This window comes from Chionomys nivalis, chromosome 6, assembly GCF_950005125.1.
Source record: "Chionomys nivalis chromosome 6, mChiNiv1.1, whole genome shotgun sequence".
Classification (NCBI taxonomy): domain Eukaryota; kingdom Metazoa; phylum Chordata; class Mammalia; order Rodentia; family Cricetidae; genus Chionomys; species Chionomys nivalis.
In genome coordinates, this window is record NC_080091.1 from 2,482,912 (window position 1) to 2,505,687 (window position 22,776).

Here is a 22,776-nt window from a genome sequence, read left to right on the forward strand (position 1 = left end):
CATAAAAATACCTTGCCTGGTCTACAAGAGCTAGGTCCAGGACAGACTCCAAAGCCACAGAGAAACCCTGTCTCAAAAAAACCAAAAAAAAAAATACCTTTCAAGATGGATAAATCTTTCCTAGTAATGATATGAACTCTCTTGCAAGTAAATTTGCTTCTCATTTGACAAGATTAAATCCACTTTGGGAAATGCCGTGCATTTTCTGAAACTCAAGCCTCTGAACTAACCTTGTTCTCCTCCGATGCATTTCAGATTTAATCAACAAATGTTAAAAATAACTGTCTATCTAAGCACCTACATTCATGTTAAATATTTGATCCATGTTTTGAAGTAAATATTGTTCAAGTTTTGGAGCTAGCTATACAGTAGTACAAAAACACCTGAGGACATATTTAATGTGATACAGTCAATGACTCATGATACATTTGTATTTTAGGGCAATAACAACAAGCAAATTGGGGTGCAGGAGAAGGATTCTAGGCCAGGTTTGCACAGAGGCAGGATACTATGGGGACTTGGTAGGTGTAGCTCTCAGAGTCGAAATGCTGAAGTTTGCCTCACATCTGTCTATCTACCTTGACAAAATTATGTTATCACTATTGCTGGATTATTTTAGTTCATTCATAAGTGAAAAATGTTTTTAAAATGTGTTGAGCGCTTACACATATTAGATGTGATTGAAAAAATGAAATTCATCCAGTCCTTTATAAAATGAGCCATAGAAATTTTTAATAAGACAAAAGCAAAGAAACAAAAGTAGATGTCTGTTTATTTCCTAGTTCTCTTACGTCAGTCTTTTTTTCTAAATAAATAGTGATATCGGTGCATGTGGATGAATTATGTGTATACATATGTGCTCTAATTTATATTTAAATTTTTCTGTAAACAAGAAAATAAACAAATAACAGGGAGACAGGCAAACCCTGCCTGGAAGGCTCAGGAATGTTTGTGTTTGAGAGTGTGAGAAAACCCTTTTGCATTCAAGCAGACGGCAGGTGAAAATGCAGGAGAAGACTCCGAGCTTGGAATAGTCCAGTTTAGGGACTGGTGGGTCCACTACACCTTGGAAGAGAACCAGGTACCATGGTCTAAGCTGCCAGTCAGACAGAGCCTGCAACACATCAGTCCTGAGGAGGGGCCAGTTTTCAGTTTGTTATTTCATTAGCTTTCTGTTACTCTAAGTACAAAATGACTGAAGGGAATGTTGCTTGTGGGGCTCCACATTTTGAGGGCTTATGGTGAAAAGCATGGAGGAAATCTGAAAGGGACTCTCCAGAGGCTCTAGTAGTAGAGCTGGACAGCTGAGGAGGAGGCTGGCATGAAAATGCTCACTTTGGGAGTAGGTAAAAATGAACACCCTTGATGCATATTTTAGGAACAGGAGATTGTTGCATATTCACTGTGAACTTTCAGATCTATGTTTTATAATGCCCTATGCTCACTTGTTTCCTAAAGTCAATGAGAAGCTTAATGAACAGAATAATATGGGAAACTAAGGAGAGATTAATGATGCCTCAACTGCATGTAAAATTGCATGGTCCTGATTACATTAACAAGCCTTATTCATCTTTCTGTATGCTGAGATCAAGAATCACTGCTTTGGATATATTGTTAAATTCCCATTTTAAGGACAGTGTATTATTAGCAGAAACATTTAGGTTTTTATATTCTAGGCGATGCTTAGCAATCTGAAAGCAAATCTCTAAGACATTCACTGAAGGAAAAGATCTCCAACAAACCATGAATATGTTAGTGATGAGATTTTCCTAAGTATGGCAGTGATCCATTTGCATTTTAGAGAAAAAAAATCTCCTTTTTTTCCTTCAATCTCTTAAAACTACAAAACGACATCTCTTAAGATTTCTTTGATGAGTCCCAGCGCGGACGCCCGAGGCCAGCGAAGCCATGGGCGCCCCAACCATGGAGACGCTGCCCCGCCGCAGGAAGAGAAGTCAAACACCATAGAAGCCTAATGGACCCCAACTCCCCAACAGATGGTAACAAAAAATAATCCAGATGGGGTGCAGATGCTGCAAGATGATGCAGAGCTATCTCTTCGACCCGGTTCAAGTGCCCTCCCCTGGCTTTGTCAACGAAGTAAGCAGCTGCAAGTTGGAGGAGGACACTGTCAGACTAAAAGGCACCCAGAACAGCGAGTTTGAGGTGCCCCGGAACACGCTGCATGCTGGGAGCCTGACCAAGCCAGAGAACAGAGATAATATATCTGGTCTACCTCACCAAGGACCACTCCCTCAGGAGGACTCAGAAGAGACACTGTGCAGAGAAGCAGGGTATTGTCAATGGCATCAGCCCCACTGCCAGTCTGCATTTGGTCAGGCCCCACCAAGATGACGGTGGCTCCTGGGCCAGCAGCCCCTGGGAAGGCACTATAGACAGTGCTCACCCAGCTCAACCCTTCCTCGAAGGAGAGGACTGCCGGAAGCAAAGCCACACGGTGTCCACCTCGGAAGAGACCCAGACGGTGGGACATGGAGACTGCAGAGCCCCTGCTGAGGTCTTGGCGGTGGCTGACCACATCCTACACATACCAGCCCCGGATTACCCCCAGCTCTGGAGCCCTGCAGTAGACCGTGAAGACCCTGAAGAAAAGGATTATCTTTTTGAGAACCATTCTGAGGTGGAGCCCCTGCCGGCAATTCACCCCAGCGTGAGTGAGCAGGGTTTGAACCTGCCCTTCTCCCTGAAGAGAAGCTGGGACTCACTGAATGAGGCAGGGCCAACAGAAGTTCTGAATGTCTGCTTTAAAGAAGAGGGTCCCACTCACCCTCCGTCAGTGGTGGATTCTAGAAGTGAGCGGGAAGTCCCTCACACCTACAATGGGGACAGGGACAGGGTTATGGTAGATGAGGACGCTGAGGTTGCCGAAGCCCTTGCAGCATTAGAAGCTGCCACTGCGGGAGAAGATGCAGAAGAGGCAGATTAGGGGAGGGGCTAGGTGAAGGGCCCCAATAAGGTGAACTGCAGTCACACTGAAAGAAGCAGGTGGACACGGGGCTAACCACTCTGCGGGCATCCCCAGGCGGCCTCACCATCTGCACCATTTGTTTACATCTGTTCTCTCCCCATCGCCAGTACCTGTGCCAGGCTGCCGACTGTCTACGGCACCCCTCTGTGCAGCTGGACTCTGACTCAGAATGCTAGAATCAGAGTAAGTGTGGGCCATCATGACCATGTCCACAACAAATGCAGAAGTTAGGCAGCTTGCTTGCTGGCCCTGGAAGCTCCCCTGGAACATCTGTCCAGATGTGCATGAGAATGCCTTGATATATATCCCCGCACCCGATCCTAGGGGCACACAAACATGGGCCGTGCTATTTGAATGTATTTCTTTACCTTGTTTTTTGAGAGCCAAATATGTCACCCGACCTAGATAGGGTAACTATCAACTTAAAGTGCCTACTGTATACCAGAGGTTAACTTCAGGAACAGGCACCCAGGGAACTACTCACTAACCACTTGTTGGACATCAGGTTAAACTCTGCAGCTTTCAGGGTGAACCGGATGTGGCCAGTGAACAAATGGTTAGTCCTTAGCCGTGCTCTGAAAACACCTTCACCTTAACTTTTTTTACACTATTACTTTTTAATCTCCTTTAGGATGTGGGGTCTGGCCAAAATATTTCTTAAAAATAAGTGTCATGTTTTAGTTTCAAGTTCATGAGTGTTTTGGAACAGCAAAGTCATTTATGGAGGGGTTTGTGTCATTAAATGTCTGGTAAGAGCAAAAAAAAGATACAGGATGTCCAGCACCTTTATGAAGGCTGACATAATCCTAGGTGCTTCTATTCCAATTTATATCACAGTAGAACTATCTCAAGTAACGAAGATATTTTTTGATAGCAAACCGGATCTATCATTCAATATCACTACGTAAGTACTTGTGTGACTGTGCTGATGGTATTCTGGCTACATGACAGTGCATGCTCCCTGTACACATGTAATTCCTTTAAGAATAATGAATTATAAACACAAAAATGTAGAACTCAGTTGCAAATTTTATTCTTTCATTAATCCACTACAGCCCATTGTATTCCTCTTCTTTGTTTTTCTAGTCAGTTAGAGAAAAAAAGAGGGAAATCACTAAATTTTGTGTCTGTTCATGCTGTGATTCTATGGTTAGCTTATATTATTTTTACACACACTGACTCAGATAGGAAAAGGAGAGTTTCCACCCTGTTTACATATATTTAGGGATCTAAATGTCATATGTTTGGATGTTTGGTTTTGGTTTTTTTCTACAGACTTGGAGAGTTTCTGTTAAATACCCATGTCTTTAATAGATATCTTAGCATCTCCTATCCCACATGGTTCTCTTTAATGTATATCAGAGTTTGGACACTGTAGTCAGGCTTATTACTCATTAATTTCTCTTTAATATTTTAATGCAGTGGTTAGAAAAATCACATTCTTCATGCTTGACACTCTGTCTTTTGCTTGTCTTTTCTGCTGGAGTCACTTTCCAGTGTTTTTATTGACGGTTTTGTAATTTTTATTTCAAGCATTTCTATTTGTTATTCCCTTCCCCAGGAATTTCAATTTCCTATTAGTATTTGTATTTTTTTATTTGTCTTCTTAGTACTGAGTCATATACATATATAGTGCTTTTTTCCTTTCCCCCTCAGACTTTTTCTTCCTGTACAGCATTGTGTTTTGTCTCAATGCCCAGTTGAATTCACTTGCTTGTTTTTATTTTCCTCTAGGTCATTATCTTTTCACTTTTTGATTTACTCATCTGGCATTTGATCTCTCTGAATACCTTTGACTTCATTTGTTTGTTACCTATGATATTGTGGAGGAGTTATTTAACTTGAGTTTTCAGATTTCCTGTTGTTTTTCCCTGTTGTTCCTATAATTGTTACCCATGTTCTTTTGAACGTTGATTCTAAAATAAGAGGGTCCTCTACTGAGAAGTAATTTCTTGAAAGTTCAAGCCATGTACTTCTCTGTGAGCAGGAATCACCCTTCTAGGCCTCTAAGTATTTGTGGTGTTATAGAGTAAGTGAAAAGAAAACTCTGGAAATGACTGATTTATTTGTCATTTTAAATACTCTTAGGAATACATCCAGAGCATAGAAACTTTAATAACCCAGTAAAACAGGAGGTAGAAAGAGTGCCAAGACCAGGGCATGTAGAGAGCGAATCCTCAGGAATAGGCAGTAGGCAGAAATGCTTGCACTATTAACTGACAACAACACTTATCTGGAGTCTGTTTGATCTGTCAGAGGTGGCTAAAAGTCTCCACTCTGAATCTTACATGAATATTTTTAATATTTTCAAGTTCACAGATAGAGATAAAAATTTTAGATACATTACCATGATCACTTCCTGTGATCTGCACTGAAATTCTCATTGTAGAAAAAGTAGTTCATTGGTGTCTATAAACAGGTGCAGTAGGTTTATTCTATATAGCTGTAGGAAAATCTTGGAACCCAAAGGGGAATACAAACATGAACACTCTTTCCCTGTTTCTTTTGTCCAGAATTTGAATATGAATATCAGAGATGTTTTCACCACAATCAGAACCACTTATAAATCTAAATTCAGAAAACAGTGAAATTAAATTAAAAATGTTGCCCTTTGACTATGATGCTTTAGCGAGGCTAGATAAATAAGCTTATCTGATCTCTATTCATTAATATATCTATATTTGTCAAACATAAATAAATAGCTTATCAGATCTCCATTGATTAATACAATTTCTCCTTTGAAATATTGAAATCTCCTTTTCTCAAGCCTTAAATCGCTTCCTCAGACCTTGATAATTTACATTTACATATCTGAAAACTCTCAAAATTTACATCAATGTTAAACCATTTTGCCCCATCTCATCTTTTACCAGGGTACATAAATGGTTGATTAATGGAAGCAATAAAAAGAAGTTCTTTTAAATAAAATAATATTAAATTTTTTTTTGCTAGGACTGGAGAGATGGCTCAGAGGTTAAGAACACTGGCTGCTCTTCCAGAGGTCCTGAGTTCAATTCCCAGCAACCACATGGTGGCTCACAACCATCTGTAATGAGATCTGGTGCCTCTTCTGGTGAATATATGTTAACAGAATATTATATGCATAATAAATAAATAAATCTTTAAAAAATTTTTGCTAGTAATATCATGGTAACATCAGTTTAGTTTTCATTTAAACCTATTTTGTGAGATTGTCTTTCTCAGTGTGATACCTGTCAGCAAGGTAATCCTATCAGTGAGTCTGCCTTCTTGAGCAGATGACCTATTATCTTAAAAAAAAAAAACAACAAGACCTGATTTTCAAATATGATATGTACTGACTATGCAGCTACAACCTTGTTTGGAGGAGCTGGGTAGATCTACCTATTGATGCTAAACTTATAAAGCTACAATTTTTTAGCAACACCATCAGAGATCTGAGAAGGATAAATATGAACAGGAAATATAATCTAAGTTGCATCTATATCTGTAAAAATGACAGAGACTTCACCAGATACCTGGGCAGTCAGCCTGGGTTCCTCCATAGTGTTCTCAATGACTTTTTTGAAAGCAGAGGTTGTCACTCTTTGAATATCACGCAAGACACTATTTAGGCTATGGCAGCCAAACGGGCAGCATCAGTCTTCAACCATCAGAACTATGAGGATTTACTATAGAGGAGAAACTTGAGAAAACTAACCTTCTTTGGCCAGGCAGAATATGACATTCAGTCTAATAGTTCCTACACTCTGGCAAGGACCTGGTGGTGGGTAAAGCATGTGCTATTTATTAGCCCAGAAGTGCAAATTTTCAGAGCTGAGGTAAGATCCAAGTGGAGTCTGTTTCTGCTATGTTTGTGGACAGTCTCAGCTGCTGATTGTAGAAACTGGTATTTTTGACTATCATGGGAAGCCTTTTTCACTGAGTAACTTAAATTCCATTTTCAGCAGATTTCTCTGAGGGCATTGAGGGACATAATATAATTTATTATTTACACCTTATTGGAGACAGACTTTATTTATTATTGGTTATTTTCTTCAGACTTGCCCTTGATAGAACATCCAGAAGGCTAAAAATTGCCCTCATTTCATTTGTACTCATCATAATAAAGAGCATCACTCTGAGTACATTAAAAAGTTTGATTGTTTATAAAGTAACCTATCATTAACTTGCATGTCTTTTTTGATTTTTGATTTTTAATTTTTATTAAGCTCTACCATTTTCTCTCTTCCCCTACCTGCCTTTCCCCTATCCTTCAACTTTCTCCCAAGGTCCCCATGCTCCCAATTTACTCAGGAGATCTTGTCTTTTTCTAGTAGCCATGTAGATTAGATCTATGTATGTCTCTTTTAGGGTTCTCTTGTTGTTTAGGCTCTCTGTGATTGTAATATGTGGACTGGTTTTCTTTGCTTTATGTTTAAAAACCACTTATGAGTGAGTACATATGATAACTGTCTTTCTGGGTCGGGGTTACCTCACTCAAAATGATGTTTTCTAGCTCCATCCATTTGCCTGCAAAATTTAAGATGCCGTTATTTTTTTCTGCTGTGTAGTACTCCATTGTGTAAATGTACCACATTTTCCTTATCCATTCTTTTGTCAATGGGCATTTAGGTTTTTCCAGGTCCTGGCTATGAAATACAATATTACTATGAACATAGTTGAGCACATGTCCTTGTGGCATGACTGAACACCCTTTGGATATATACCCAAAAGTGGTATTACTGGGTCTTGAAGAAGGTTGTTTCCTAATTTTCTGAGAAATCACCACACTGACACCCAAAAGGGCTTTAACAGCTTGCATTTCCACCAGCAATGCAGGAGTGTTTCCTTGGCCATTCTTACAGGTAAGATGGAATCTCAGAGTTGTTTTGTTTTACATTTCTCTGATGACTAAGGATGTTGAACATTTTCCTAAGTGTCTTTCAGCCATTTTAGATTCCTCTGTTGAGAGTTCTCTGTTTCGATCTGTATTTCATATTTTTGTTTGATTGTTCTTTTGATGACCAATTTCTTGAGTTCTTTGTATATTTAGGAGATCAGACCTCTGTCTGATGTGGGGTTAGTGAAGGTCCTTTTCCTTTTCTGTAAGCTGTCATTTTGTCTTGTTGACCATGTCCCTTTCTTTACAGAAGCTTTTCAGTTTCAGGAGGTCCCATTTATTAATTGTTTCTCTCAATGTCTGTGATGCTGGAGTTATATTTAGAAAGTGGTCTCCAGTGCCATTGCATTCAAGTGTGCTTTTCACTTTCTCTTCTATAAGGTTCAGTGTGGTTGTCTTTATGTTGAGTTCTTTTATCCATTTGGACTTGAGTTTTGTGCATGGTGATAGATATGGGTCTATTTTCATTATTTAACATGTTGATATCCAGTTATGCAGGCACCATTTGTTAAATATGCTTTCCTTTTTTCATTCGATACTTTTTGCTTCTTTGTAAAAAATCATGTGTTCAAAGGTGTGTGAATTAATATTTGGGTCTTCAATTTGGTTTCTTTGGTCCTCCTGCCTGTTTTTATGCCAATACCAGGCTATTTTCAGTATTGTAGCTCTGTAGTAGAGTTTGAAGTAAGGGATTGTAACTTGCATGTCTTAATTATCTTCTATAGTTTACAACTTTATTTTATTTTCATTTTATTTTTTCATTTTATTTTTATTATAAATTTTCTAAGCCGGGCGGTGGTGGCGCACGCCTTTAATCCCAGCACTCGGGAGGCAGAGGCAGGCGGATCTCTGTGAGTTCGAGACCAGCCTGGTCTACAAGAGCTAGTTCCAGGACAGGCTCCAAAGCCACAGAGAAACCCTGTCTCGAAAAACCAAAAAAAAAAAAAATTTTTTTCTATTCAGTTTTCGTACCAACCACAGATCCCCCCCACTCCCACTGCACCTCAACTCTACCCCCTCCCGATCCCCCATCCACTCCTCAGGAAAGATAAGTCTTCCTATGTGGAGTTCACAAAACCTGGGACATCAAGTTAAGACAGGACCAAACAACTCCCCGTGCAACAAAAATAAGGAAGGAATATCACCATAGTGAATGTACTTCAAAAAGCCCCCTCATGAACCAGTGACAGATCCTAGTCCCATTACCAGGGGCTCCACAAACAGACCAAGTCACACTGTCACCCACATAGAGAGGGCCCCATGTAGACACCCCAGCTGTCAGTCCAGAGTCTGTGTGCTCCCAGGAGCTAAGATCAGCTGTGTCTGTGGGTTTTCCCATTATATCCTTGCCCCTCATGCTCTAATAATCCCTCATCCCTCTTTTTAACTGGATTCCTGAGTTGGACCCAGTGTTTGACTGTGGATTTCTACATCTGCTTCTATTCGTTACTGGATGAAGGCCCTCTGGGAGCAATGAGGGTAGTCACCAAACTGTTTATAGAAGAAGGCCAGTTCAGATACCATCTTGACTATTTCAAGGATTTTTAGCTATAGTAATGCTATAGATTCCTGGAAATTTCCCTATGGCTAGCTTTCTCTGTAACCCCATAAGGGCTCCCTCTACCAAGTTATCTCTTTCATTGCTTTCCCTCTCTGTCCCTCCACCAATTCGAACATCTCGGTACCTCATGTTCCCATCCCCTATATCTTCTCCTCTACCCCTTTACCCTTAATTTGCCCAGTAGATCTCATCTATTTCCTCTTTCTAGGGAGATCTGTGCATCTCCTTTAGGGCCCTTCTTGTTACCTAGCCTCTCTGGGGCCACGAATTATTGCATGGTTATTTTTTGCTTTACAACCAATATTCACTTATGAGTGAGTATATACTGTGTTTGTCTTTCTGGGTCTTGGTTATCTCACTCAGGATAATTCTTTTCTAGTTCTATTCATTTGCCTGCAAATTTCATGATGTCACTGCTTTTATAAGAGATTAATACTCTATTCCGTAATTGTACCACCATTTCTTTCATCCATTTTTCATTTGAGGGGCATCTAGCTTGTTTACAGGTTCTGGCTATTGTGACTAATGATACTATGAACTTAGTTGAGCAAGTGTCCTTGTGGTATGATTGAACAACCTTTGTGTATATGCCCAAGATTGGTAATGTTGGGTCTTGAGGTAGATTGATTTCCAGTCTGAGAAACCACCATACTGATTTCCAACGTGGATGTACAAGTTTGCACTCCCACCATCAGTGAATGAGGGTTCACCTTACTCCATATTCTCTTCAACATAAGCTGTCATCACAGTTTTTGTTCATAGTCATTAAGAGAGGTATAACATTGTATCTCAGAATTTTTTTTATTTGTATTTCCCTGATTACAAAGGATGTTGAGCAATTTCTTAAATTTGTTTTAGTCATTTGAAATTCTTCTGTTGAGAATTATCTGTTTAGAGCTATACTCCATTTTAATTGGATTATTTAGTATTTTGATGTCTAATTTCTTGAGTTCTTTATTTAGTTTGGAGATCAGTACTCTGTCATATGTTGGGTTGGTCAAGATATTTCTCTTTATGTAGGCTGCCATTTTTGTTTTATTTACTGTGTCCTTTGTCTTGAAGAAGCTTCTCATTTTCAGGAGGTCCCATTTCTTAATTGTTGTTCTCGGTGTCTGTGTTACTGATATTATATGTAGGATGCAATCTCATGTGCCAAGGTGTTTAAGGCTACTTCCCGCTTTCTCTTGTATGAGGTTCAGTAACAGAATTTATATTGAGATCATTGTTCCAACTGGACTTGAATTTTGTGCATGGTGATTGATATGATCTATTTATATTCTTCTACATTTCAACATCTAGTTATGCCAGCATCATTCATTGAATATGCTTTCTTTACCCCATTGTACATTTTTGGCTTCTTTGTCAACAATCAGGTGTTCATAGGTGTTTGGATAAAAATCAGGGTCTTCATTTCAATTCCATAGATTCACATGTCTGTTTTTATGCTAACAGTTAATTACAATTTTACAGTTTTATATCTATTAAGTTTGAGTCTTAAAATTTTGCATTAAAGATTTAAGTGAAGATTTTTTAGTGTCAAAATAAAATACTAACAATAAATAAAGTGCACAGTGAGACTGGGAACATTAATTTTGTGATTCATTCATAGTGAACCTTTAGAGAATATCAGCTTCCTATATGACTTAGTTTTTTTCAAATAGTTAAATATTTATAAAGTTAGCAAAGACATAGAGGATATATGTCCACCTTCAAGTCAGGTTCTCCTAGCATGGATATAATTTAGGATTTTGTAAATTTTATTTATCAAATGTAACTATTCTTAAACACATGTAGCTTCTTATCTAATTTGTCTAGATGCTTAGTGTTGAACACAGTTACCAATGACATAACTGCTCACACATGCTTCCCAAAATCAGTTCCTGTTGTCCTAATTAGGCTCTTATAAACTTTGTATTTTAGAAACATTCATCAAATATTTACTGTTAGTAAATTCTATTTTAGATAAAAAATTGAATCAAAGTCACATATAGAGAATGTTGTGTCTGATGAGTTTTCTTAAACAAGACTTGAATCCAAATTACACATAAGCTGATTTTTTAATTATCAAGTCTTTTGTTACAAATTTTAACTGACTTTTGTTAATTATTTCATGTATTTTTAAACCACTCCCAGTAAATCACAAATCCTCAGACAAATAATTTTTTAAAAATTGTCTTTAAAATCTTAAGGCAAAATTTATACTTTAGCAGGAGTTTTAGGGATATAAGTGAGGGGAGCATGTTATCAGCCAAAATCTCTGTAGGAAAATATTGCTTTCTATATACTTTAAACCACACAGAGTCTTTTCCTGTACTATTCTCTTTTATTCTTCTCCCTGTTGTAAATTCAGATGGCCAATCTGATACTGGATAAATTTGAAAGAAACTTTTGAATAGCTTGCTCAGATCTGGAAGGGGAAGGGCTAAAACCAAAATCCAGAGCCACATTTTTATAGAGTATAGTAGAATAAAACAATTTTTAATATTATCCGTAACTCAAAGGTATTTAAACCTCTATAAACTATATCCAGTGATTAGAGGGAGGGGATTGGAGCAATCAAAGATCAAAGAAGGTTCCAACATGAAGAGAAGTGCAGGGAGCAAAGAAAACACAGATATAAAAACTTTTTGAGAGGAGAGTAGAAAAAATTTAGAAATAAAAGACATTGTGATCATATGTGTGTTAAGTGGTAGAAATTATTGCACTCTATGTGTATTTGGAAATCCAATGTGTCATCTTTGGTCATGGAGCTATTGTGAAGTCAAGCTATTTACAATAAAACAGCTTGGAATATTGGAATCTCTAAGTCTGAGACATAAAAGAGATTTGAATACTGTACATGAGGAGTATGTATAGCAAGTTCCTTGAGTAAGCAGAGAACACACTGGGAGGGAGAACAAGGATAGGAGAGAGAAGGATAAATTTCTCTTTTTTAAAAGTGTATTAAGAAATATGTAAAGGAAAATATCCCAAATCACAAAAGATCAACATGTGTTTCCACGTAATGGTGCCCAATATGGCAAGAGAAGCTGCCTCATGCACTCATGCACAGACTACAAACACCGAATAACCCATTCACCCAGCAATATTGAATGGCTTCAAGATTACATCTCAAATGTTCTAACTTAATCCAAAATCAGAGAATTAGGATAACAGGAACTGGAGGTCCCAAGGTCTTGTCAACTGACACTTACTTAAATATCGATTAAAATCAAGCAACCCCATTTAAAACACAAGGAACTAAACTAGGTGTTCAGAACAGATGAAATATAAATGACAGAGAAAGAGTTAAAAGATGTTCAATCTCCTTTGCAATCAGTGAAATATTAATTACAGCTTCTTTGAGCTTTCATTTTACCAAGGAACATAAATTACAATAAATGCTGACATTTATGTGGGTAAAATGGAACACAAACTGATGTAGGTCCTATGGAAATTTGTGTTAAGGATTTCTAAAAGTATGGAAAGATATCTACATTATCCACTATGTCTATCAATCCTGGAAATATACCAAAAGTACTGCATATCCGACTATAAAAATTCTTGATCATTTTCATTGTCGTTCTATTCACAATAGCCTTGAAATTGAATATGCCTAGATGTCCACCAACTGATGAATGGATATTGAAACTGTGATGCATGTACACATTAAATTTTATTCATCTGAAAACACAGTTCAAATAGAATTATGAACTATGCATGCAATGATTGGAGCTAGAATTACCAGATTAAATGAGGTAATGCAGATATAATAAGACAATGCTAAATGTGCTCATATGCAGATTCTAGTTTTTTTTTTTATTTTTGAGACAGGGTTTCTCCGTAGCTTTTGGTTCCTGCAGATTCTAGTTTTGAATTTTCATGTATCTCTACTTAACTGGAGTACACATATATATCAGTAAAATAAAAGATGCGAAAGAGTTGAGATTTCACTGTTTAGGGAATAGAGTACATGTGATACAAAGCAGAAATTGGAAATACTGGAGCAGAAATTGTGAAGTGAGGAATGATGGGAGAGCACAGTGGAGAGAGTATGTTGATGAATAACTAACATTAAGACCTTGCAGAAAACCTAATGGAAATATATGACTGTAGTCTCTTTCCTAAAATATATACACCTAAAGCTCATTTAAATGGAGTTATTTTATAGTTTGGGGGATAATGCCTCTCCCAGATACCATAGACCATTAAATGCAATGCCCCGTGCTAGGTATGGGTTACCTGTTTTAAATCATTTGTGAATGTTGACTATGTACACTCAGACACTATAAGCTATTTCTACTGTTCTTGGTTACCCTACAGAATTTGATGGTAGGATCTGTTGGATAGAAAATCACATAGTCAAGTCATAGGACACGGAGAAATCAAGTTGAGACTGACATGAAAACTTTATTCCTACCTGCTAACATTCATGGATGGTGAGAGTAGGTGCATATTTGAAAAAAGCACATTCTATGCATGCAAGATAGTCTCATGTAATGAAAACATACCTACTCTACTAAATATAGTGAAGAAAATTTTTTTTCTTTTTTTTTCTGTTTTCTATTGTTATTTTTTTAAGGTTTTTTTTTCTTTTTTTTTATTCTTTTTTACTTAAAATTTCCAACTGCTCCCTGTTTCCCATTTCCCTCCCCCTCCTCCCACATATTGCCCCCTCCCCCCGCTCCCCTCCCCCTATCCCCACTCCACTTCTCCTCCCCCTAGTCCACTCCCCCCCCCTCTCGATACTGAAGAGCAGTCCAAATTCCCTGCTCTACAGGAAGACCAAGGTCCTCCCACTTCTATCTAGGTCCAGGAAGGTGAGCATCCAAACAGGCTACGCTCCCACAAAGCCAGTTCATGTATTAGGATCGAAACCTAGTGCCATTGTCCTTGGCTTCTCATCAGCCTTCATTGTCCGCCTTGTTCAGAGAGTCCAGTTTCAACCCATGCTTATTCAGTCCCAGTCCAGCTGGCCTTGGAGAGCTCCCAATAGATCAGTTCCACTGTCACAGTGGGTGGGTGCACGCCTCGTGGTCCTGATTTCCTTGCTCATGTTCTCCCTTCTTCTGCTCCTCATTTGGACCTTAAGAGCTCAGACGGTTGATGCAAATTGGGTCTATGTCTCTCTCTCGATCCATCGCCAGATGAAAGTTCCTCTGCCATTCTCCTTGGCCTCTCGTCAGCTCTCATTGTCCACCACATTCAGAGAGTCCGGTTTTATCCCATGTTTTTTTCAGTAGCAGTCCAGCTGGCCTTGGTGAGCTCCCAATAGATCGGCCCCCCTGTCTCAGTGGTTGGGTGCACCCCTCATGGTCCTGACTTTCTAGATGCCCTTCAATAGAAGAATGGATGAAGAAAGTGTGGAATATATATATATATTAGAGTACTACTCTGCGGTAAAAAACAATGACTTCTCGAATTTTGCATGCAAATGGATGGAAATAGAAAATACGATCCTGAGTGAGGTAACCCAGACCCAAAAAGAAGATCATGGGATGTACTCACTCATAATTGGTTTCTAGCCATGGATAGGGGCCACTGAGTCTATAATTTGTGATCCTAAAGAAGCTAAACAAGAGGGTAAACCCAAGGAAAAACATATAGATATCCTCCCAGCTATGGGAAATAGACAAGATTGATGGGCAAAAAATGGGAATCTTGGGGGGTGGGATGGGATGGGGATGAGGGGAGATGGGGAGAGAAAAGTGTGAAGGAGAGGATGAGGGGAACTGGGGGAATCGGGGTGATTGGGGGTAAAGGAAGGTTGGATGGGGGAGCAGGGAAACTCATACCTTAGTTAAGGGAGCCACCTAAGGGTTGGCAAGAGACTTGAACCTGGAATGGCTACCAGAAGCCCAGGGCAATGTCCCCAGTTAGTTCATTGGGGCACGTGAGGATAGGGAACCTGAAATGAACCTATCCTATAATCATACTGATGAGTATCTTGCATATCACCATAGAACCTTCATCTAGCGATGAATGGAGATAGAGACAGAGACCCACACTGGAGCACCGGACTGAGCTCCCAAGGTTATAATGAGGAGCAGAAGGAGAGAGAAGTGAAGAAAATTTGAATCAAAATTTTTTTCTTTTTGCTTTGGCTTTTCGAGACAGGGTTTCTCTGTAGCTTTGGTGCCTGTCCCGGAACTAGCTCTTGTAGACCAGGCTGGCCTCGAACTCACAGAGATCCGCCTGCCTCTGCCTCCCGAGTGCTGGGATTAAAGGCGTGCACCACCACCACCCGGCTATCAAATTTTAAAATACAGAAAGGAAGATGCAGTATGAGAGAAAGGCCTCTCCCTGTTCTCATCATTGCAGATTCCGGATGTACATATGGAGGGAGGTCAACTGACAGTGTGGACTCTTACCTTTTCTTTGGTTGAAGTTGTTCCTGAGTATTTTATGAAGGTCTGATGTCAACCGGCCTGTGTTAATAGGACCCATTTTCTCACTTTGAACATCAGAGTTCTGTAGATATATTGAGTTGTGAATTCTGAGTGCTGGATGGATTCTGTCACTCTCTGAGGGTAACCCCAGGCCATACTGCTCTGGTTGATTTCAATTGGAGGGTGTCTCCATAGAGGTTTGAGACTGGGAAGACTTGAGAACAGTACAGGTCCTGACACTTGAAAACCTTTTGGTTGTTAGTCACCAGACAAGAGGGCTTGTGTGTGGCTCTAAGACAGACCACAGGAAACTCAAGGTCATGTGCTTCACTGCAATGATCAACAGATTCACATCTCTGTATTTTTACCATCCTCCTGGTCTCAGGCTCAGAGGTTTCATTTAAACTCCAGGATAATTCTCTGGTAAGAAGCTTGGTTTGTGGTTGCCCATGCCTGGAGTCTCTTTCTTATTTATGCCTTCCTAGACTAGCTTACCTTCTGCCTGATCTTCTGGTTCATAATTTTCCTGCACTCCTATCCTACCTCCAACTGTATCCTGTCTCCCCAACTCCATTCCCTCTCAAAGTCATTGTTTTAGAATTATTGCTATGAAGAAAATGCTCATACATATAAATAAATAAATAAATAAATAAATAAATATAACCACCGGAATCAATTGTTTGGTGCCGCATATTTCTTTTGTGCCATAGGAAAATGATCTCAACCCCTAGCTCAAATAGAAAACAAGAGAATTTATTCTAGATCCAAATTTGTGTGACTATGGCCAGTGAACCCAGATTTAGTTGATCCCAGATGCCATGTTCTAATGTTGAAGTCGTTTTATGAATTTTTCACTGAAAATTTAAGAAATTTGTAAATCAATTAGTGGAAGCATCAGAGAGGAGGTGACAGGCAAAATGGGAAAAGTTATCTTACAAGCCCAAGATGCTATTTCATCTCAATATTGGCTTTTAGGATGTCAGAAGCCAGTGCTCTACTAAGAGACTAAATTCCAAAAGGGTTTTATTTATTACTTATAGGAGATTCGTTAAACTGCAAAGGTGCCCATAAATGGCTCTTCAGGGTGCTATTGTTACCTTGGAATAAGATAACAAGCTTCTAGACCTGCAACATTCCAATCTCCCCAGGTCACTGAAGTTCTAATCAGTCAGTCTGAAGACACAGCTCTTTCTAGGAGTTTTCATACATGCAGTTATACATAGGTACATGTTTATACACATGTGTGCATTTATACACATAGACATTTCTACACTTCAATATATTTATATACATGCGTGCATTTATACTCATGCTTACATTTACACACATATATGCAGCATGAATAACAAAACCCAGAGTCAGATGTTGGAGTTCAACCAGAAAACCAGAAAAGAAAATCAGCCAAGACGTTAGAGAATCTTACATCTATCAAGGCTGGGTGACTGCTGACTGAGCACACTAAGCACAGACTAAGCCTCTCTCCTCTCATTTTATATTCCCTCTATTGCTGGATTAAAGGCATAGGACTCCCTAGCACTGAGATAAAAGGTGTAGGCCATCACCACCTGGATTTGTTTCTGCATTGATCTTGTATAGACCAGGGTAGCCTTGAACTCACAGAGATCCATCTGATTCTGTCTAGCAAATCCTGGACTTAACATTGTGTGCCATCACTGCCTGACCTCTAGTGGTTTAGCTTTACCTTTCTGATTTTTAGGCAAGCTTTATTTAAAAAAAATAAATAAAAGATTATTATACATTTATGCATTATACAGATGCATACATTTATATATTTGCACATATGGAAACATTTATACAAATATATTTATAAAAATTATTTATACAAATGTATACATTTATGCACATTAAACAATTATATATGTATGCATTTATACACCTGTATGGATTTATACACATGTATATTTTATCTACATTTTATGCCCAATAAACAATTATCCATAGGTATACATTTATACTATTGAGCACTTGGTATTAGATAATCCCTGGGGAAGATTAATTTCTCACTGTCTCAATATTTGTTAATTTTCAATTTTTAAACAACAGATTTTCTTTTAACATAGCATCTAGCTATAGTTCTCAAATTAACACAGTGTAACCAAAAGGCATTTCTTACTGCAGCCCACAAATCTCTTGACTAAATTTCTTCAGCAGTAGCAACTAGGGGACTTGAAGCTCATGAGTTCTCTTATACTACCTCAAGTAGAGGACAGGTCAGGCACTCATCTAACCTAAGTTTTGAAAGTCACTACTAAGGACCACACTCCAGTCACTGAATGCCATGAGTGAGACAGTTCAGTCCATCTTCCTGCTCCCAAAGTTTCTTTCCTCTCATTTTGAGCACTCTTTTACTGCCTTCATGAATTTAGGAGCTTTTCCTCTTTTTTATATTCTATTTTTACTTACATTGAATCTTTTACTGGCTTACATGGGAGACTACTCACTCACTTAATCTGCAAGTTTAGAGAAACACTTTCATCTTCATTTATTAGTTACTACATTTTCTTAAATATTTGTTTTTTTTAAATTTTCTATCTGTGGGTGTTTTACCTATCATTTTGTGTGAATACATGTGTGCCTGGTTTCAGCATGGGTCAGAGAAGAACACATATTCCCCTAAAAGTGGTGTTGCACACTATTGTAACCCAAAAAGTAGCTACTGTGATGTGAAGTAGGGTCCTTTCCAAGAACAAGCAAGTAGTCTTAAATTCTCAGTAATTTCTCAAATTCCAGGGACACTTATTCAAAAATATTTATTTAGCAGGAATTCTAACTGGTCCTAAGAAAAAATACCTGGAGTCAGCTATCAGGGGTGAGAACTGAAAGAACAAAGAAGCAGGGCAGCCAGTCCCTAGTTCTTACCTCTACCTTAGACCTAAAGGGCAATCCTGTCTCTATTTTTCAGACTAAATGCTGTCTATACAAAACCTTGGACTAAATACTGAGCTACTGTCTCCTCCCACCTTATATTTCTGTCTCTACCCAGCCATATACCTCCCATTTCTACCTCTTTAGTGATGGAATTAAAGGTATGAGCCAGCAACTGTTGGCTCTGTTTATCTGAAAGACTGACTCTGTCTCACGTAGATCAGACTGGCCTTGAACTCACAGAGATCCATCTGCCTCTACCTCCTCAGTGCTGGTATGAAAGGTGTGTGCCACCACTGCCTGGCCTCTATGGCTAGACAGTGTGACTAACTCTGCACTCTGATTTTCAGTTAGCTCCATTTGTTACAACACAAACAAAATATCACCACATGATTATTTTTATGTCATGTGTTTTAGTCCTTCCCTTCTTATATATGTGTGTATGCCACTTGCCCAATGCCCACATATGCTAGATGTGAATCTCCTACCTGGGCCTACAGATGACTCTAAGCCACTGTGTCAGCTCTGGGAATTTATCCCATGTTTTCTACAAGAGGAGTCAGAGTGGCTAACTGCCTAGCCATCTGTTTATCTTCCAAAGAAACACTTTAATATTAGGTGTGCATACAAAGCTATTATGCCTTTTAAAATGAGTATAAAATATAATCATTGCAAAATAAAAGTATATGAAGCTCCTATTTATATTTCTAGGAAAACCTTAGTTATTCTTTCATATTCCAATATTTCCATGAATAGAAACTTTATAAGGACAATGTACTCACCAGCCATAATACTCAGATGAGTGACACTTCAATCTATATTATGTACTTCAATAAATCAATTACTGGAATATAATTCAAATACTGAGACTTTGTGAGACATCCCTTGATGTTCCTGGGATATCATGATCACAAAGCTTTACATGTCAGTGAAGATGTCAGGAATTGTAGTCTCCAAATTTCCTGAATTTGCTAAAGAGTTTCTGAGAATAATGTCCTGAATGTGCTCATCCTTCTGCTATTCCTGTTTAGGGAAAGATGGGAGATCTACCAATATTTGCTGACCTTTTACTTTGCCATTGAGGAGATCAATAAAGATTCTCACCTGCTTCCCAATGTGACCTTGGGTTTCCACATGTACAACACCTTTGACTCTCACAAAAGAACCTTAGAGGGCCCTCTGATGTGGCTGTCTGGAAGGAGTGAGTTTATTGTGAACTACAAATTCAAAACTCAATACAATGCTCTTGGAATCATTGCAGGAATCAGGCCTGAATTTTCTGCTGCAATTGAAACCCTTCTGGGGCTGTACAAAATTCCACACGTAAGTTAATAAAATTTTGGTGTCCATAGTCAAAGTGGATAACTGATAAAAGAAAATGGAATAGTTGTCTAAGTTTACTACCAGTGATTAACATTGAAATAAATGAATTACCTGTGTCCTGCTATGACCAACAGTAAAGTGTGGCAAAAACATAAACAGTAAATACTGTGGTTTTCTAAGAGGATCACTTAGATCACTTCTGCATTATCTGAAATCATTGTCAAGATGTGTTGTGGCAGCTCAAAGCTGAATGCTGTTCATAAGTCAAATATACATCACAGATAACGAACTGCCCCAACTGAAGTATAAATATCTCACAGTTCATCCAGTGGTCAATGACTAACAGAAAAAGGAATAGAAAGTCCAGGACATGTAAATAAATTTGGAACAATTCTCAAGGCCATCACTAGTGAAAATATTCCAAGAAATTTAATTCTCATTCAAAAAAGTAGATCTCTGAATAGCACTGACAGAAAACAGCTACTTACATAGATATAGACCCGCAGTTTGCTCTTGCCTGGCACTGCTGAAGCAAAGCAACCATCAGCAGGCACCACTGCAAACAGAAGAAACATTAGATGAGCCCTATGCTTAGTAATTATGAAGATTAGAAAACCAGACAAAGTAACACTATTATAACTTGGTTAAACAACTCAAATGCATTGCATCCTAATGTAAGAAAAACAATATACACAATAATTTCCATCTTTCTCAGAGATTTTAATTTTATATTAGTTACTGTGTGATGATTTTGTCATATCTATTATTAGAGAAGGAAGAGGCAACAATACTTGATGATGTTCCTATAGATGCTCTTTTCTAAATGGAGTAGCAAAATCTATGATAAAATTTGTGATTTGCTTTCCTAACACTAGAGGTCCTAGGGTAGATGATGTCATGTGGTCAGAGTGAAGCACTTAGTAATACTTCTGCAGTCTTTCTCTACAGGCAGTACTCTGTTCCATTTCAATTGGAACAATAAAACTCTATCATGTTCTTGAAATACCTTGTGAACAGAATACTGTTAATTTCTCAGCTGCTTCATAACTGTTAGTAACTTGGGAGTCCATAGTATTTAACAAAAGCCACATTCCATATTTAAATGAATGAGAGAAGCTATTCTCACAGAAGACATTTTCCTAACCAATATTCAGTTCCCTGATTCTCTTATGTGAATATGAACTCATTTCCTTTCCAATGGTGATGATTACAAATACCTACAAATTCAAAATCACTTTTTTTTGTTTTACTTCCTTATGTCACATATGGAATGTTTGATTCTTTTCTAAGTGACAAAGATACATTCCCATCCCTTTACCAGATATCTCATAAAGACACAGCTCTTACCCAAGGGGTGATCTCTTTATTGCTGCATTTTGGCTGGAAGTGGGTGGGTATCTTTGTGTCTGATGATCTGAAAGGCAAGGAGTTCCTCTCAGACTTGAAAGCAGAGATGGTATCAGAAGATATTTGTGTGGCCTTTACAAAAATGTCCCAACTAATTGGAAGCCTCAGTTGTCTGAGGTTGGGTTGGTAAATTCCATTCAATATATACAAGTTAATGTAAATGTATTCTATGGTGATATGAATGAATTACAGCTTTTATGCATTCAAAATGGAATCATGTCAATCAGAAGAAAGGTGTGGATCATGGCAAAACCCCATTTAGTTTACTTAGAATTCAATAAGCAGAATGAGTTGATGAACTTTTTTTTTTTTTTTTTTTTTTTTTTTTTTTTTTTATTCTTTTTTAATTAAAATTTCCACCTGCTCCCCGTTTCCCATTTCCCTCCCCTCCTCCCAAATATTGCCCCCTCCCCCCACTCCCCTCCCCCTATCCCCACTCCTCTTCTCCTCCCCCCACACCATTCCCCCTCCCTCTCGATACTGAAGAGCAGTCCAAATTCTCTGCCCTGCGGGAAGACGAAGGTCTTCTATCTACGTCCAGGAAGGTGAGCTTCTAAACAGGCTAAGCTCCCACAAAGCCAGTTCATGTATTAGGATTGAAACCTAGTGCCATTGTCCTTGGCTTCTCATCAGTCTTCGTTGACCGCCATGCTCAGAGAGTCCGGAATCAACCCATGCTTATTCAGTCCCAGACCAGCTGGCCTTGGTGGGCTCCTAATAAATCAGTTCCACTGTCAGAGTGGGTGGGTGCATCCCTCGTGGTCCTGATTTTTTGCTCTTGTTCTCCCTCCTTCTGCTCCTCATTTGGACCTTAAGAGCTCAGACCGTTGCTCCAAATTGAGACTCTGTCTCTACCTTGATCCATCGCCAGATGAAGGTTCTAAGGTGATATGCAAGATATTCATCAGTATAGGATAGGGTCATTTCAGGTTCCCTCTCCTTAGTTGCCCAAGGTACCAGCTGGGGACATATTCCTGGACACCTGCGAACCCCTCTAGAGTCAAGTCTCTTGCCAACCCTAAGATGGCTCCCTTAGATAGGATATATACTTCGCTGCTCCCGTATCCATCCTTCCTATATCCCAACCATCCCAATCCCCCGAGCTCCTCCCATCCTCCCCTTCTCATATTTCTCATCCCATTTCCCCTTTGCCCCATGCCACCTCACCCGCAAGTTCCCATTTTTTGCCCTGCAATCTTGTCTACTTCCCCCTCTCCATGCGGATGACTATATGATTTTCTTTGGGTTCACTTTCTTATTTAACTTCTATAGGATCGCACATTATATGCTTAATGTCTTTTACTTATGGCTAGAAACCGATTATGAGTGAGTACATCCCATGTTCCTCTTTTTGGGTCTGGGATACCTCACTCAGGATAGT

At 38.8% G+C, this 22,776-nt stretch overlaps 1 protein-coding gene and 1 pseudogene across 1 annotated transcript in view; both read left to right on the forward strand.

The window, feature by feature from the left end:
* Positions 1-2,019: 2,019 nt before the first annotated feature.
* LOC130876154 (uncharacterized protein C4orf19 homolog) lies at positions 2,020-3,037 on the forward strand (annotated as a pseudogene).
* A 725-nt stretch (positions 3,038-3,762) lies between these two features.
* Positions 3,763-22,776, forward strand: part of LOC130875605 (vomeronasal type-2 receptor 26-like) — a gene marked incomplete at its 3' end in the record, with an annotated part of 59,378 nt that continues 40,364 nt past the window's right edge. The window contains exons 1-3 of the mRNA XM_057771622.1: positions 3,763-3,893; positions 19,697-19,986; positions 21,245-21,444. Of these exons, the coding sequence (XP_057627605.1) occupies positions 3,763-3,893; positions 19,697-19,986; positions 21,245-21,444 (621 nt within the window). The remainder of the gene's footprint in view (positions 3,894-19,696; positions 19,987-21,244; positions 21,445-22,776) is intronic.